Source organism: Morchella importuna, assembly GCF_003444635.1.
Source record: "Morchella importuna strain M04M26 chromosome Unknown Morimp01GS010, whole genome shotgun sequence".
NCBI lineage: Eukaryota > Fungi > Ascomycota > Pezizomycetes > Pezizales > Morchellaceae > Morchella > Morchella importuna.
The window spans coordinates 622,169-637,829 of record NW_025763407.1 but is presented as its reverse complement, the minus strand read 5'-3'; the positions used below and the strand labels follow the sequence as shown (position 1 = coordinate 637,829).

General features: G+C 47.2%; 4 protein-coding genes across 4 annotated transcripts; 2 read left to right on the top strand and 2 right to left on the bottom strand.

Moving 5' to 3' along the window:
* Positions 1-503: 503 nt before the first annotated feature.
* LAJ45_04270 (uncharacterized protein) lies at positions 504-2,608 on the bottom strand (the record flags this gene model as incomplete). The annotated part of the gene is made up of 4 exons (XM_046113850.1): positions 504-1,018; positions 1,079-1,791; positions 1,847-2,138; positions 2,230-2,608. 4 exons carry the CDS (start codon positions 2,606-2,608, stop codon positions 504-506), a joined length of 1,899 nt encoding a protein of 632 aa, XP_045972952.1.
* Positions 2,609-5,060: 2,452 nt separating this feature from the next.
* Positions 5,061-6,946, bottom strand: LAJ45_04269 (uncharacterized protein; the record flags this gene model as incomplete). Its single annotated transcript, XM_046113849.1, has 6 exons — positions 5,061-5,481; positions 5,601-5,760; positions 5,814-5,925; positions 5,983-6,649; positions 6,744-6,774; positions 6,847-6,946. 6 exons carry the CDS (start codon positions 6,944-6,946, stop codon positions 5,061-5,063), a joined length of 1,491 nt encoding a protein of 496 aa, XP_045972951.1.
* A 662-nt stretch (positions 6,947-7,608) lies between these two features.
* LAJ45_04268 (uncharacterized protein) lies at positions 7,609-8,182 on the top strand (the record flags this gene model as incomplete). The annotated part of the gene is made up of 4 exons (XM_046113848.1): positions 7,609-7,897; positions 7,952-7,996; positions 8,066-8,094; positions 8,144-8,182. 4 exons carry the CDS (start codon positions 7,609-7,611, stop codon positions 8,180-8,182), a joined length of 402 nt encoding a protein of 133 aa, XP_045972950.1.
* Positions 8,183-8,297: 115 nt separating this feature from the next.
* LAJ45_04267 (uncharacterized protein) lies at positions 8,298-15,599 on the top strand (the record flags this gene model as incomplete). The annotated part of the gene is made up of 14 exons (XM_046113847.1): positions 8,298-8,308; positions 8,368-8,518; positions 9,037-9,093; positions 9,218-9,233; positions 9,295-9,346; positions 9,436-9,481; positions 9,528-9,622; positions 9,677-9,750; positions 9,802-9,837; positions 9,894-12,106; positions 12,160-14,983; positions 15,036-15,344; positions 15,406-15,432; positions 15,517-15,599. The coding sequence occupies 14 exons, from the start codon at positions 8,298-8,300 to the stop codon at positions 15,597-15,599; spliced, it is 5,994 nt and encodes a 1,997-aa protein (XP_045972949.1).
* Between the last annotated feature and the right edge of the window lie 62 nt (positions 15,600-15,661).

Genomic DNA, 15,661 nt, shown 5'->3' with positions numbered 1-15,661 from the left:
ATCAGAACCTCAGGGTTTGTGATCGAGGCTGAGAGAAAAAGTTTATTTTTCTCTAAAAAAGTAATCCCTATCTAGAGTACACATCATTCCGGTGATCTTTGTCAACTGCAGGATTAGTCTATCCGGCGACCTGGTACTTTTCCTTTTATCTTCAGCGAACCGGGTCCGGGTATAATGGGTTTTGCTGTTCAGTACAGCGATGGTATCAGCATAAGTGATGAATTCTTAGTCCATATGACCATATGCAGGCTAAAAGTTGATCAGAGCTGAGAACCCTTCACTTGCTGATTCTGGAAGAAGTGCTGCAAAGTTTCAATTACACGTGCGATGCGATAATGGATGGAATCATATTTTAGCTTCTGACGTGAGAAACAGTAGTTTATGCACTTCTACAGACTACATGCATACAATCTGGTAATCAAACCAGTCAAAATTTCGGACACGATCACGCCCAAAACGAAACCAAACCAAACCATACGCCTCATTGTAATATTCTCACACCCTCAAACCTTGAGTTCGCCTAGCATGACCTCTAAATCTCCCTCATTCTCTCCAACCGCCTCTACCGCTCCTGCCTCCTTAGCCTCTCTATATGCCTGCGCCACAATCCTCATGACATCCTTCTGTGGCACCCCCGGGTTTTGTGCCTTAATCCGCCCAAAATTCTCTTTCATGAACGCTTGATACCCAGTAATAGGCCTTTTCTCTCGCAGCGGCGGGTGCGTCTGCAATAACAATCCTGTCTTGCAGGCGCCGCATCTAGAGCGTGTGATATCAATGGACTTTGAGTGTCGCTTGTAGACCTGCCCGCAATTAGGCGTCTGACAGGTCCATTTGAACTTTGCGTCAATCTCATAACTATGCTTGGTTGTGACATGGACACCGAGATGCGCAAACTCGCGTGTGGCCTTTGCAGCCCAGCGCTTGAACCCAGCGCCGTGGGCAGGCTTGGTGACATTGCTGATCATGTAGTTTGCCATATGGCAGTACTCATGGCACATTGTGTTGTACAATTTTTCTATGTGGACCGTCAGCTTTCGGTCAGGTCAGGACATCTGTAGAAGCATTTGTGACGAACCTTGGCTATCAACGACCTTCTCGGCCAGCTCGATAGTAGCATGGTGTCGCACCCGTGCAGTGGACAGTGGATGCTCCATCGCCGCGCTGGCGGAGATATTTTGCAGCTTCTCGGCCCGCCATTTTGCAGTCCCAGCGGTGGTACGGAGCGTCTTGCTCCATACTATCTTAACGCCGCCTGTAGCGGCAGTCTTTTGTGATATCTCGCCCTTGCCAACTTTCTCATCAATAGTCTTAAAGAAGTCTTCCGCGAGCTGCTTTTTGCGGGCATTGAAGGCCCGTTTTGACTCTGTATTCTTCTCTTTAGGCTTCGGCTTTGCCGCGGGCATGCGCTTTGTGGGTGACGGGGCCCGTTCTTCGTCGCTTTCTTCTTCATGGCAATTATCATCTTCAACCTCTACAATATCATCATCATCATCGTCGTCGTCATCCTCGTCGTCATCTCCGCCTTTCTCGGCGATTATATCTACATCATTATGGCCGAGGCTGCTTGGTGGCCTAGCGCGAACTTTATACGGCGTATGAGTATCAACCCAGCTGTCGGCGACCTCCTGATCCCAGAATGCATCGCTACTTTTGCGGTGCTGCGAAGGTGGCATCTTTGGTAAGAGCTTGGTGGGGGAATTGAGCTTGCGGAGTGGGGTCGGTGCTTCCTTTACTTTTAGGGCCGTTGGTGGTATTATCTTCCGCGGTTTTGTAGAGCGCGGCGGTGAGCTGTGAAATACTGTCAGGTACTACAAAGAACTACTTCTGGAGTTTGAGAACGTACTACCGTAGTGTGAAGCTCTCAAGGTCATCCTCAGAGGAAATCGTTTGAGGTACTGTAGCTGCCTGAGGTGCTTGAGACGCCGGAGACCGACTACGTGGAGGTTGGGAGGGCGCATCTTCTGAATCGGAGCCTGTGAGGTCTACAAAGCTCCGTCGTAGCTTCTCTAATTCCTTCCTTTCTTCATCGCTATCGTCGTCGCTGCTGGGTAGATATTTTTTCTGTATCAGGCGTCGTCGCCTGGGCGCTGGTGTAGGTTCTGCTACAGTCACCTCCTCAACCGCAGATGCGTAGTCTTGGGAATATGTCAAGGAATGTGAAATTAGTTATTTTGCCCTATATACAAAGAATGACAAATAAAAATCTACAGGTATGTTATTACAAACCCGAATCACCTTCTGCCGCCGGCGTGGTGGATGTCACCGCTTCTACATGCCCGCCATCCCACTTCTTCTCCTTCTGTCTCCCAGCCACCGCTGTCGTGGTAGTAGCTTTTCTAATTTGCTTTTTAGCCGTGGCAGCGGTGGCTTCTTTTGGAAGTCGTCGGGATGTATCTGGAGTCCCTGCCGTCGCAATCTTTGGAACCTTCGACTGAGACTTCTTCTTCGTCGTCTCCCGGGGTGGAGTCGCTGGATCAAACAGGGTGGCCGGCGGGAGGCTCTGGTTCGGCGTAATTTCCCTCCCTTTCATTACTAAGCTCTGCTCGAGGAGCAGCTGTAGGTCCGGGAGCTCATCGCTAGAGTAGTCAATGCCAGGATCGGACATGGTAGCTTGCTTGCTGGTAGCCAGTAATGTAATGAAGATAATATGGCGAGCTCCTTCTTGTTCTCCTGGGCTGGTTTTTTTCAACTCCAGTTGTGAACGCGTTGTAGCACACGATACTCGTACGGCAACGTCAAGGTTCGAAGTGGGTCGTCCGCACGTGATAAGGTTGCTGTAGCAACAAGCAGCCTGTCAGGGCCAGTGAGCGTTCCTGAAACTAACCTCAGTAACTTCCCGTGTTAGGCTTCTGGAGCTGGCAGCAGCACCTCCGTTCCTCGAACGCGATTGGAACGGTTCGGTGGGCCATACTCTGGGAGCCTAATCTGCGGTTCGCTATCGTACCTAAATCTAAATAACAGGGAGACTAGTTGTCCTCACTTCTCCCCGATTCTGCTACGGAGATCGCGATAGCTAGATAGTAAAAGCTAAAAAAAAAAAAAAAAAAAAAAAAAATTGGTTTCACTGGAGCCTTCGCTATCTGTGATTCACGGTGAGCCAGCGAGCGAACCGACAGGCAAGACATGCCACGTCCGAACAGCGTGTGAGACCTGTTCCCACTGCGACGTACAGCAAAGCTTGTAGGCGTAGGCAGAATATACCAAAGGTACATAAAAATCTGCAAAGCTAAGGATGTATGTAGAGTCGATAATACTCTCTCATACATATCTTGAAGTTGCTTCACCTTAGACAGTCTGAGCGCTAGTAGTATACGTATCATCCGTGCATCACGAACCCCCCCTCCAAACGGAACCCAGACGAGATGCATCATCCCGTCTGGCCACTGAAAAAAAAATACGCATGCATGCACTTTACAGCACTCTACTAAAATACCCCGTGGGAGGAGGGAGAGAAGGGAGTGAGAGGTGTGCTACGTAGGGTTCATTTCGGACAAAGGAGCCGCTCCGATCTGCCAACATTCCAGAAGGGGAGAGTCGCGCGCTAAGGTCTCAGAAGGGGCTTTCCCTGTTGGCGGATCAGACACAAGAAGCTTATGTACATGGGATATGTGACCTCGAGTCACAGAAAGTGGGTCTGTGACACCGCGTGGAGGTTGTACATAGTACTAGTGAAGAAACTCCCATATGTTCAAAAGGTAAGTGTATTCCCATGATTTCTATTTACGACAACTCCTGAATCTACAATCACCAATTGGGCCAGTTCTCATATACTTATTTCGTGTTATACTGCTTCCTCCTCCACCACTCCGGCCATAAACCCTTTCTGGAAGAAACAACCAAGGTTTAATTCTACGCCGTTCGTATTGAGATTGACGTTCTTACCCCCATCATCTGCGCTATCACAGCTTCGTGGAGGCAGAGGGAGCTCGTATCAAGCAATAAACCCCCTAACCATGGCTTGTTTCTTTGTAAACAACCTTTATCGCGCATAACCCCCCGGGGAAATCCCCCGCTGTGCCTCTGCCAACACCATTCACTGCAAGGTACCCGATACTAGGAATGAAGCCCCAGTACCTGGGGGTAGATGATTTGTTTCCAGCTCAAAAGGCAGGTGGTAGGAGGTGGGCGGTGCAAAGTAACGCTAAACAACGCGCGGCCCCCACACGTATAAGCCACCGCCGGATAGTAAACAAATCAAACGCTCTGACGCCGCGACCACCACTTCCCAGCCAACCGGGTGGGATGGTATGGTTACAAGGTTGGGTTGGTCAAAACGTGCCGCTTGACGGGGGCGGTATCTTTTTCTTCCCGAGAAAACACCTGTGGGCTGGTTCTTTTGAGCCTCGGGTGTGCAATAGTGTGTAAAGAGACCCCTGGCAGAGTACTCTACTCTACATACGTGCTGCGTAAGGCTGATGGTCAACGAGAACTCTGAACAATAGCAAGTATTGCTCCAGGTAATATTCCATCTCCACTCTATCCTAGACTGCCCCCACCATGGCTATGGCATTTGAGATTAAAGGCGCTTGTCGTTCCGATAGTGAGCATCATAGCACGTCACTCGGAGATTAATACACTTTACGAAATGCACTTCATCGTGTAAGGGTAAAGTGCACTTATCGATTCCTAGGTCAACCCTTGACCCTCGAGCTTCTAGAAGTACGCACAGGTCTTCTTGAGATAGGTTTGGTACCGATGTTAACTCATGCAAGCTTGATACCGCTTTTTTGGTGCCTGATCCTCAGTGGTATGTCACGTTCGATCGCTCACTTCCAGTAAGTTGGTCAGGGACAATCAGAGCAAAGGAATTGTCTAATAAAACCGTACCACGTACATATGTACATGTACAGTTGGTAATTCTTTTTTAGTGAAATTTTCGTATAATAACAGTCTCCAGCTACAGGAGAGCAATGCAAAATCAATTAACAAGAATAAAATGCAAGAAAACATAAAATAACCCAACACAAATAAAATGTCTCGCATGACCCTTAGGTTATTTTCGACCCAAAATGCCGCCAGAAGTCTGTACACATCCGTCCATATTAAGTACAATATCATTAAACGAGAACCAAAGCAACACCACCAAGCATGGTGACAAGCATAGAGGCGCCAATCTTGAAAGCACCGACAGAAACAGTGGGAGCAGAGACAGAGCCTGCAGCATTAGCATCGGATGATGTAGATGATGTAGTCTTGGCAGTGGATGAAGGGAGCGAAGTAACAGTTCCAGTACCAGCAGTTCCACCAGCTTCCGAGAGAAGAGTTGAGCAGCTACCCGTAGCAGTAGCAGCAACCTGGGTAGTCCCACTTCCACTGAAACTGCAAGAGTCAGATGAAGATGAGTTCTCCTCGTAATATGCATTCATGGCCCATGCCAAGCGCTCAAGAGGACTGCACATAGAATATGCACCGTACACACCAGTAGTTCCGTTTGCAATGATACCAGCGCAGTCAATACCAGCATCTCCACAGATGTAACTGAAAAGGTCAGCTGCGTCTGTGTCCTTAACCGAAGAAGCAGCAACACAACTCAAAGAAGACAACATGCAAGTGCAAAGTTCCTTGTTGGTGTAGGTGGAAGATTAGTGGCAGCGGACCAATCAGCATCGCTAGTGGGACACGAGCGGGCAGCAGTGTTTGTTGGAGTGTAAGATGCCATCTCAACGCCAGTAGGGGTGACTTTTGCAAGCTCAGTCTTGAGGTTGTTAAAGTCGGTCAAAGTCTTAGCATCGCCGTTAGATTCAATGGTGACAAGACCTTTAAACGTATTAGCAATGAGATAAGATTGGTGGGCTGAGGAGAATCTTTACCATAATTGTTTGTCTCCTCGAAATACATGTAAACGATACCACCAGACCAGACAGATGTCATGTTCTTGCCGTAGATAGCTTCAACCTCAGTAAAGGGACGTGGTTGAACTTCCTAAAGGTATGTTAGCTCTGTAAAGGTCTAATCAAGCGAGTTACGCAGTGCAAATACATTACAACCGTACTCGGCAAAGAAAGAAGGGACATTGTAGGTTTCAAACTCAGTTGTGCGAACATCATAACCGGACTCGGTGTATGAGCTATCGCCGCACCAAGAGTAGATGTTGTAACCCCAGAAATCCACACTATCACTGGCATCTCCACAGTTGAAATAATCTGCCAGTTGTGTGCGAATACCAGCGTCGTCGTTGGTTGCATATCCGATAGGAATATCACGATAGCCTGAACTACTAATGTATTGCTTCATGTCGCGCACGGCTGCCTTGACGAAAGGGGAAGCATTAGTGTTGGAAGCATTATTAGAGACCTCGTTACCGGCAAAGAAGCCAAGAACGTTGGTATGATTGGCTAAAGCATCGATAACCGAGGTGTAGCGTGTGTAGAGCGTGTCGTCCCAAACTGGGGAGTCACGGTTGATAGATTGGCTTGGCTCACTCAAATCGCTCACAACATAGATGCCAGCATCATTAAGCAATTGCATGCATTCTGTGTGATCGGCAGTAGTGTCGATGGCGTAGACACGAATGACGTTGGTACCAAGCTCTTCAAGCAATGGGACATCTCTCTTGCAACCATCGGCATCCGCCAACGGGTCCACAAAAGTATCAGTTGCACTAGAGTTTGTGACAGAGCCTTGGTAGGCAACACCTCTCATAAAACTAAAGTTTAAAAGCAGAGTCAGTTAATCAAGTGCATTTGCATTTGCATACATGTATGTATAGTATATATAAAATGTATTTAGGTGAAACTTACAATTGTGTTCCATTACTTTTGAAGAAGAATTCTACCAAGGGAAAGTAAAACTTCTATTAGCCAGTATTCTCGGCGGATTAATCGAAGGAAATAGAGGACTTACTGCTCCCTTTGATGACAATGGGGTCCAGATCAGCAGCGGAAACGGCTGAAACGAGGGCACTGGCTACTACAGCCAAGGAGGTAAATGATGGAGCCTTCATCTTTAACCAAGATAACAACTACCACTGTTTATCGGAAGCCAAGAGTGTCCGAGGGCTGATTGATGCAATAAGTGTTGTTGCTTAAGGCTATACCGGCCAAAATAGGGGATGACAGGCAGCCAAGATCACGAACAGAGAAAAACGGCAGAGCTGTGCTACAAAAAGGCAAGAGACCAAGACAAAAAAGCCCAAACGCACACAAGAATTGAGCGGGTGATAGCGAATGTGTGGAAAAGATACTTGTGATACGAAATTGAAGAGAAAGAATGTCGAGAAGATGTAGGAAATACACACACACACTGGAAAGGAATGTAGAGAAAGATGGGAGAAGAATGTCACTACTTGGCGGGAAGTAGCACTCTTTGAATGCCTCTGGATAAAGATGCCGAACTGTGTACGCGTAAGTCTAACAGATCCCAAACTTCAAATGTCAAATTACGCTAGCTACAGAGAGATTTAGAACCATTGAGAGCCTAGGGATATTTAGGAGCAGGAAACATGTAATTGCACCTCTCGCATGACATGCCGGCTCTTCCAGGAGGATCGCTGTCGTTTCCGTCCTTCGTTGAAACAGGCTGCTCCTTTGGCTTGTCATCAACCAGGGTTGCTTGGTAAATAGATGCTGGACCGGTTGGTGGACCAAAACCGTTTGTGACCGAGACATGGACCTAGCGCACTCTGATCTCTTATCAGTGTGGACCCAAATTGTAAATAATGAATCAGATAAAATTTGGATCGATAACCGGAGTGTTTTCTGTGCTCCGCTACAGTCATGGACCAGTGCCAAAGTCGCTTACAGTATTCGCTTGATGTATGTACTCTACTCATACGGAGACCATAATCGCTTTTGGCGAAGCTGTCTCTCCCAATCATTCTCTCGCTGGGCTGCAGGTCCATCCAGCGTGGCTCAAAACTTCCCGTGCCAAGATGACGTGGGACACTTCTCTTGCTGTAAGTATTTATAGAATCGTGAGTTTTCCTTGCTGGTCTGATTCTTTGGAGAAGTGTTACAGCAGGTAGGTACTCTACAAATACAGTCGGTACTCTTGAGTAAGTATTCTGAGTATTAAACGAATAATATATATCTTCACTCCAGGAGGCATTGCTAAAATTCCAAAGGTTCAAGTAGTCTTCTACATACGCTCGATGTAAGTAGGTACAGTATTCAGCCCTCGAACTCTGACATAGAAAATGCAGGTCGATTTTTCTCGGGTTCGCAACGAGGTCCAATCATAATGTAATCTTTGAACATCTTCATTGATATTGATTGCTTCTTGCCACCGAAAGTGATGATCGAGCGCAGGCTATGAGGTCTGAGAGAGCTCAGGCCTGGCCACTCTTGCCACACCAAATGAATAGTAGGTACAGTACCACAAATCCAAGTCTATTCTTGAAACAAGAAATAACCCCTGCTGCTGCAGGATGCTTCCAATCATACGGAGGGTTTCCCCTGGAAGCCTATCTTTCGGGAAATGGAAGCGCCGGGGCTCGACAGATCGGGAAGCCCAAGAAGAGGTATTTCGAAACTTGAACCATATCCTGGTTCTGGAAAACAAGGAGCCCAGAGCCCGTGTATGAGTTTTCTGGGATACTGGAAGGGGAAAGTTGGTTATCGTGTGGACAAGGACCAGTATGTAGGATAGAGCACTAAAGTTCATGTATGCAAATAATGAGTGGGCATGGGGGGGGGGGGGGGAGGTGCCGTCCGTGACGAGACTCTCCGGGAGGCTTTTTTATTGCATTCGGCAGCGGAATCTGTATTGGCCACACACGCACATCTTCCCTGTCCGTGTCGTACCTGTTGATTGATTGCCTACGGTTCCTCATGCTGCGTCTCCTTTAGTTTTTTGCCTTCCCCTTTCCTGCCAATTCCCAAGCTCTTTATTCATCGGCCTTTGCATCCATCCACCCCTTCCTCTTTTCTTCTACTCTCTCCTCTACCCTCTCCCTCTTTCTCTTACACTCCCTCATCTGCTCCCAACTTACGACACTCGCTCTCCCCTCCCTATTCTTCCGCTGGCGAAGGATAGGTATCTACATCCCTATTAGATCCATTACGCTCAGAAAGGGAATCTATATAATAATAATAGTGTGGTACTTCAATCTCACGAAATTGCCTGCCTTCTTTTGACCGGAGCCTCCAAGCTGTAAGCAACCCCCCAGCGCCCCTCTCCCGAGGAAACAGAACAGCCGCCCTTGCCCTCCTTCACTTTACCAGTCCAACCTCCCCTTCTATACATAAGTTGCTGATCTTTCAATTGTCTCCTGCAGTTTTCAACTGTCGTTCGTTTGTAGTAGTGGTTTTTTTGGAGCCCCTTTTTTTGAGAACTGTTGGTTGCGACCCATAGGTAAACAAGACCAGGAACAACAAATAAATTATCACTTCCGTCATAGTATAGAGTAAGTCATCCTCTGGGCGTAATTAGCTATACTAGGAGAGAGATCAACTCCAGCAACCACATCTAAACCTTAATCTAACGACCTGCAAGGAATTTTATAGAGGAAGCTTTTCACCATGGCGCGGCCTCAGCAGCCGTACGACGACCAGCAGTATGGTCAGCAAACCGACTCATACTACCAGGACGACTACGGACATCCCCAACAAGATGGTCAACACTATGATCACCCACATGGGCAACAGCAACAACCAGGAGCCGATGGCTATTATGACGAAGGGTAAGCGAGTCAAAACAAGTCGTTTTTGTCGACTGCGTTCTAACAGAATAATAGGGAATATTATAATGCCGGCCAGCACGGCGCGTATGCAGCAGGGGACAACGGTTATTACAATGATGGCCGAGGAGGTAAAAACCCACACGTATGAATGTTTAAAATATGATACTAATTAGTTATAGGATATGAAGATGAATACTATGGTGACCAATACTACGGTATCCTTGAGATTCGAAAGAATCCTAAAGACTTTTTTACTAACAAATCCTCACAGATCAAAATGCTCCTGCTGCCGGCCAGCAGCCTCAAGGCAAAGGAAAACAGCGCAGGGGCAATGACTCAGAAGACGATTCAGAAACTTTTAGCGACTTCACTATGCGGTCCGATATGGCGAGAGCTGCAGAAATGGACTACTACGGTCGTGGAGATGAACGATACGAGGGCGGGCAACAGGGGGGCCGAGGATACCGTCCACCATCGTCTCAGGTGTCGTACGGGGGGAATCGGTCATCAGGAGCGTCAACACCTGTTTATGGCATGGACTACAGCAATGCACCTGCTGCTGCGCGCTCAAAGGAACCTTACCCAGCATGGACCTCGGAGAACCAGATTCCTCTATCAAAGGAAGAGATCGAAGAGATTTTCCTAGATCTTACCAAAAAGTTTGGGTTTCAACGCGATAGCATGCGAAACATGTACGACCATTTAATGGTCCTCCTCGACTCCAGGGCTTCCCGCATGACCCCTAACCAGGCACTGTTGTCGTTGCATGCCGATTACATTGGTGGTGACAATGCCAATTACCGAAAATGGTACTTCGCTGCTCAGCTTGATCTTGATGAAGCTGTCGGTTTCGCCAACATGAAACTGGGTAAGACCAATCGTAGGACCCGGAAGGCAAGAGCTGCAGCAAAAAAGACCAAGGGCGGTGAAGCGAGTGAAGAACAAACTCTAGCTCAAATGGAAGGAGATAACAGTTTGGAAGCTGCCGAATACAGATGGAAGACCAAGATGAACCGCATGTCTCAGCACGATCGTATTCGCCAAATTGCCTTGTATCTGTTGTGCTGGGGTGAAGCTAACCAGGTTCGATTCATGCCTGAGATGCTTTGCTTCATTTTCAAGTGTGCCGACGACTATTTGCAATCCCCTGAATGCCAAGCTAGGGTAGAGGAGATTAGGGAGGGTACCTACCTCGACGAAGTCATTACGCCTCTTTACCAGTATTGTCGGGACCAGGGATACGAGATTGTTGACGGTAAGTATGTCCGCCGTGAGGTTGACCACAACCGCATCATTGGATATGACGACTGCAATCAATTGTTCTGGTATCCCGAGGGTATCGAGAGAATCATTATGACAGACAAGTCTCGACTTGTGGACGTTCCGACAAATATGAGGTACACAAAACTCAAGGAGGTCGACTGGAAGAAGGTCTTCTTCAAGACTTATCTCGAAACGCGTTCCTGGTGGCACATGGTTACCAATTTCAATCGTATCTGGGTTATCCATATCTCTTCTTTCTGGTTTTATACTGCCTTCAACTCTCCGTCTATCTATACCCATGGTTACAAACAACGTATCAACCAGCAGCCTTATGCCGCCGCGCGTTGGTCTTCCGTCGGTTTTGGTGGTACTATTGCAGCATTACTCATGATTATGGCAACATTGGCAGAGTGGGCTTTCGTTCCTAGGCAGTGGGCAGGTGCACAGCACTTGACAAAACGTCTTCTGTTCTTGATTGTCGTCTTTGTTATCAATCTTGCTCCTGGCATATACGTTTTTATGATTGACGGAAACCAAGGCGGCAAAATTGCACATATTCTTGGAATCGTCCAATTTTTCGTCGCTATGATCACATACTTTTTCTTCTCAATCATGCCTCTGGGAGCATTGTTTGGAAGCTATCTCACCAAAAACAACCGTCAATATGTTGCAAGTCAAACATTCACCGCCTCATTTCCCCGTCTTTACGGAAACGATATGTGGATGTCGTATGGACTTTGGGTTTTGATCTTTGCATGCAAGCTTGTGGAGTCATACTTTTTCTTGACCTTGTCTTTCCGTGACCCTATTCGTATCTTGTCTGTTATGAAGATTTCGAACTGCCTCGGTGATAGCATGTTTGGATCCGGAGAAGCTGCAAAGATTCTGTGCACAAGACAGCCTCAGGTTTTGCTTATTTTGATGTATTGCACTGATTTGGTCTTGTTCTTTTTGGATACATATCTGTGGTACATCATCTGGAACGCCATCTTCTCAGTCGCTCGCTCTTTCTATCTCGGAGTCTCTATCTGGACACCTTGGAGAAACATCTTTTCGCGTCTTCCCAAGCGTATCTACTCGAAGGTTTTGGCCACCACCGACATGGAAATCAAGTACAAGCCTAAAGTTCTTATCTCTCAAATCTGGAACGCAATCGTCATTTCTATGTACCGCGAGCATCTGTTGGCCATTGATCACGTTCAAAAGCTTTTGTATCATCAGGTATTTTTTTTCAAACATTTCGTTGTATCGCAACTTTAGCTAATTATTTTTAGGTCCCATCGGAACAAGAGGGCAAACGCACACTGCGCGCGCCAACTTTCTTCGTCTCTCAGGAGGATCATTCTTTTGAGACCGAGTTCTTCCCTAGCGGAAGTGAGGCCGAACGTCGTATTTCTTTCTTTGCCCAATCTCTGTCCACACCTATTCCAGAGCCTCTCCCTGTTGACAACATGCCGACTTTCACCGTCTTGATCCCGCATTACAGTGAGAAGATCTTGTTCTCTCTTCGTGAGATTATCCGTGAAGACGATCCTTTCTCGCGTGTTACCCTATTGGAATATCTCAAACAGCTTCACCCTCACGAATGGGATTGTTTCGTTAAAGATACCAAAATTCTTGCTGATGAGACCACTAACTTTACCGAGGAAGGAGGAAAGGAGAACGAGAAAGACAGCAACAAGAGCAAGATCGATGACCTTCCGTTCTACTGCATTGGTTTTAAATCTGCCGCGCCTGAATACACCCTTCGAACTCGTATCTGGGCTTCCCTTCGTCATCAGACTCTGTACCGTACGATTTCTGGTTTCATGAACTATAGCCGTGCTATCAAGCTTCTTTACCGTGTCGAGAACCCTGAAGTTGTCCAAATGTTCGGTGGAAATACTGATAAGCTCGAGAGGGAACTTGAACGCATGGCCCGCCGTAAATTTAAGATTTGTGTCTCTATGCAGCGTTACGCCAAATTCAAGAAAGAAGAGATGGAAAACACTGAGTTCTTGCTTCGCGCTTACCCCGACCTGCAGATCGCATATCTTGACGAGGAACCCCCCGTTGAAGAAGGCGCCGAACCTCGCCTCTATTCTGCTGTCATCGATGGTCACTGCGAAGTGATGGAAAACGGCCTGCGCAAACCTAAATTCCGTGTCCTCCTCTCTGGCAACCCAATTCTTGGTGATGGCAAGTCTGACAACCAGAACCATGCTGTTATCTTTTTCCGTGGAGAGTACATCCAACTTGTCGACGCCAATCAGGACAACTATCTGGAGGAATGTCTCAAGATTCGCAGTGTCCTTGCTGAATTCGAGGAAATGACTGTGGATAACGTTTCACCTTACACACCCGGGCTCCCTCCTGTTAAATTTGACCCAGTTGCTATTCTCGGAGCTCGTGAATACATTTTCTCGGAAAACATTGGTATTCTTGGAGATATTGCTGCCGGAAAGGAACAGACATTCGGTACTCTCTTTGCTCGTACTCTAGCCCAGATTGGTGGAAAATTGCATTACGGACATCCTGATTTCTTGAACGCTGTATTCATGACCACTCGTGGTGGTGTTTCAAAGGCTCAGAAAGGTCTCCATCTCAACGAGGATATTTACATTGGTATGACAGCATTAATCCGAGGAGGGCGCATCAAGCACTGCGAATATTATCAGTGTGGTAAGGGTCGTGATTTGGGATTCGGTTCTATTCTTAACTTCACAACCAAGATTGGAACTGGTATGGGTGAACAAATGCTTTCCCGAGAGTACTACTATCTCGGTACCCAGCTTCCTATCGATCGTTTCTTGTCATTCTTCTACGCCCATCCTGGTTTCCATATCAACAATTTGTTCATTATTCTCTCGGTGCAGCTTTTCATGCTTGTTATGATCAATCTCGGAGCACTCACGAACCAAGTTGTCATTTGCGATGTTACTAAGAAACCCATCACCGATGCGTTGACACCTACCGGCTGTAGAAACTTGGCACCAATTCTTGATTGGGTCGACCGCTGCATCTTGTCTATTTGCATCGTTTTCTTTATAGCTTTCGTTCCTCTCGTACTTCAAGAACTTACGGAACGTGGTTTCTGGCGCGCTGCAACTCGTCTCGGAAAGCATTTCTGCTCTTTCTCGCCGTTTTTCGAGGTGTTTGTCTGTCAAATTTACGCCAACTCACTTCTTCAAGATCTTGCCTTCGGTGGTGCCAGATACATCGGTACCGGTCGTGGTTTTGCAACAGCTCGTATCCCCTTTGGTGTCCTCTACTCTCGTTTTGCTGGTCCTTCGATCTATCTTGGCGCACGATCTTTGCTCATGCTTCTTTTTGCATCAGTGACAATGTGGCGAGCTGAATTGCTCTATTTCTGGGCTTCTCTACTAGCTCTTTGCATCTCGCCGTTTATCTTCAACCCGCATCAGCTTGCATGGGACGATTTCTTCATTGATTATCGTGATTACCTCAGGTGGCTTTCTCGCGGCAACTCTCGTGCCAACCATCAGTCTTGGATTGCGTTTTGCCGTCTCTCCAGAACCCGTATCACTGGTTACAAGCGCAAACTTCTCGGTGATCCTTCCGAGAAGCTGTCTGGCGATATCCCCCGTGCTAAGTTTACCAACATCGTCTTCAACGAGTTTGTCGGACCGCTTCTTCTTGTTGTTGTCACTTTAATCCCGTACCTCTTCATCAACGCACAGACGGGTGTTCGATCAGACAGCCCGGACAACAAAGGCCTGAAGACTCCCGCCCCCACTGGTTCTATCATCCGTCTTGGTGTTGTCGCATTTGCACCAATTGCCATCAATGCTGGTATTCTCGCTGCACTTTTTGGTATGGCTTGTTGTATGGGCCCTGTTTTCGGCATGTGTTGCAAGAAATTTGGCGCGGTCCTTGCTGCCATTGCTCACGCCCTTGCTGTCATTATGCTCTTTGCCTTCTTTGAAGTCATGTTGTTCCTTGAGGGATTCAGTTTCGCCAAGGCCTCCCTCGGAATGGTTTGCGTCGTTGCGATCCAAAGGTGGTTTTTCAAGCTTATTATCTGCTTGGCCCTTACCAGGGAGTTTAAGTCCGATCAGAGTAACTTGGCTTTCTGGAGTGGAAAGTGGTACGGACTCGGTAAGTAACTACCTGTGCACTTTACAGCTGGATATATATTAATTCTTAGCAGGACTCCATGCCATCACCCAGCCCGGTCGTGAGTTGTTGTGTAAGATCACCGAACTCGGCATGTTCTCTGCCGACTTCATTCTTGGGCACATTATTCTTTTCGTTCAGCTGCCTTTGATCATAACCCCATACATTGATGTTGCCCACTCAACCATGTTGTTCTGGCTGCGACCTTCCCGCCAAATTCGCCCGCCAATTTACTCAGCTAAACAGTCCAAGCTTCGAAGAAAGAGAGTTATCAGATTCTCCGTCCTTTACTTCACCATGTTTGTTGTCTTTTTGGCACTTATCATTGGCCCAGTTGTTGCTAGTACGTACCCCTCTCTGTTTCTTCTTCTCGAGGCCTCCTTCTAACATATTTTCTTTTACAGAGAGCATTCTTATCAAGGCTACCGAAAGTATATCGCTTCCCATGAACCTGATGCAACCTCCTGAAAGCTTTTACAACAACTCTGATACCTGGTACTGGGATGACAACCCAGACTTGCGTGATGATGGTACGCCTGAGATCGAAGCTGGTGCGATCGTGATCGAACCTAGCACAAAATTCAAGTTCTTGATCTAGATGTCTTGGTGGATGAAAGTGTAAGGAATTTCTTTTGTGCTTTAGGTAAATGATGGCCGGGG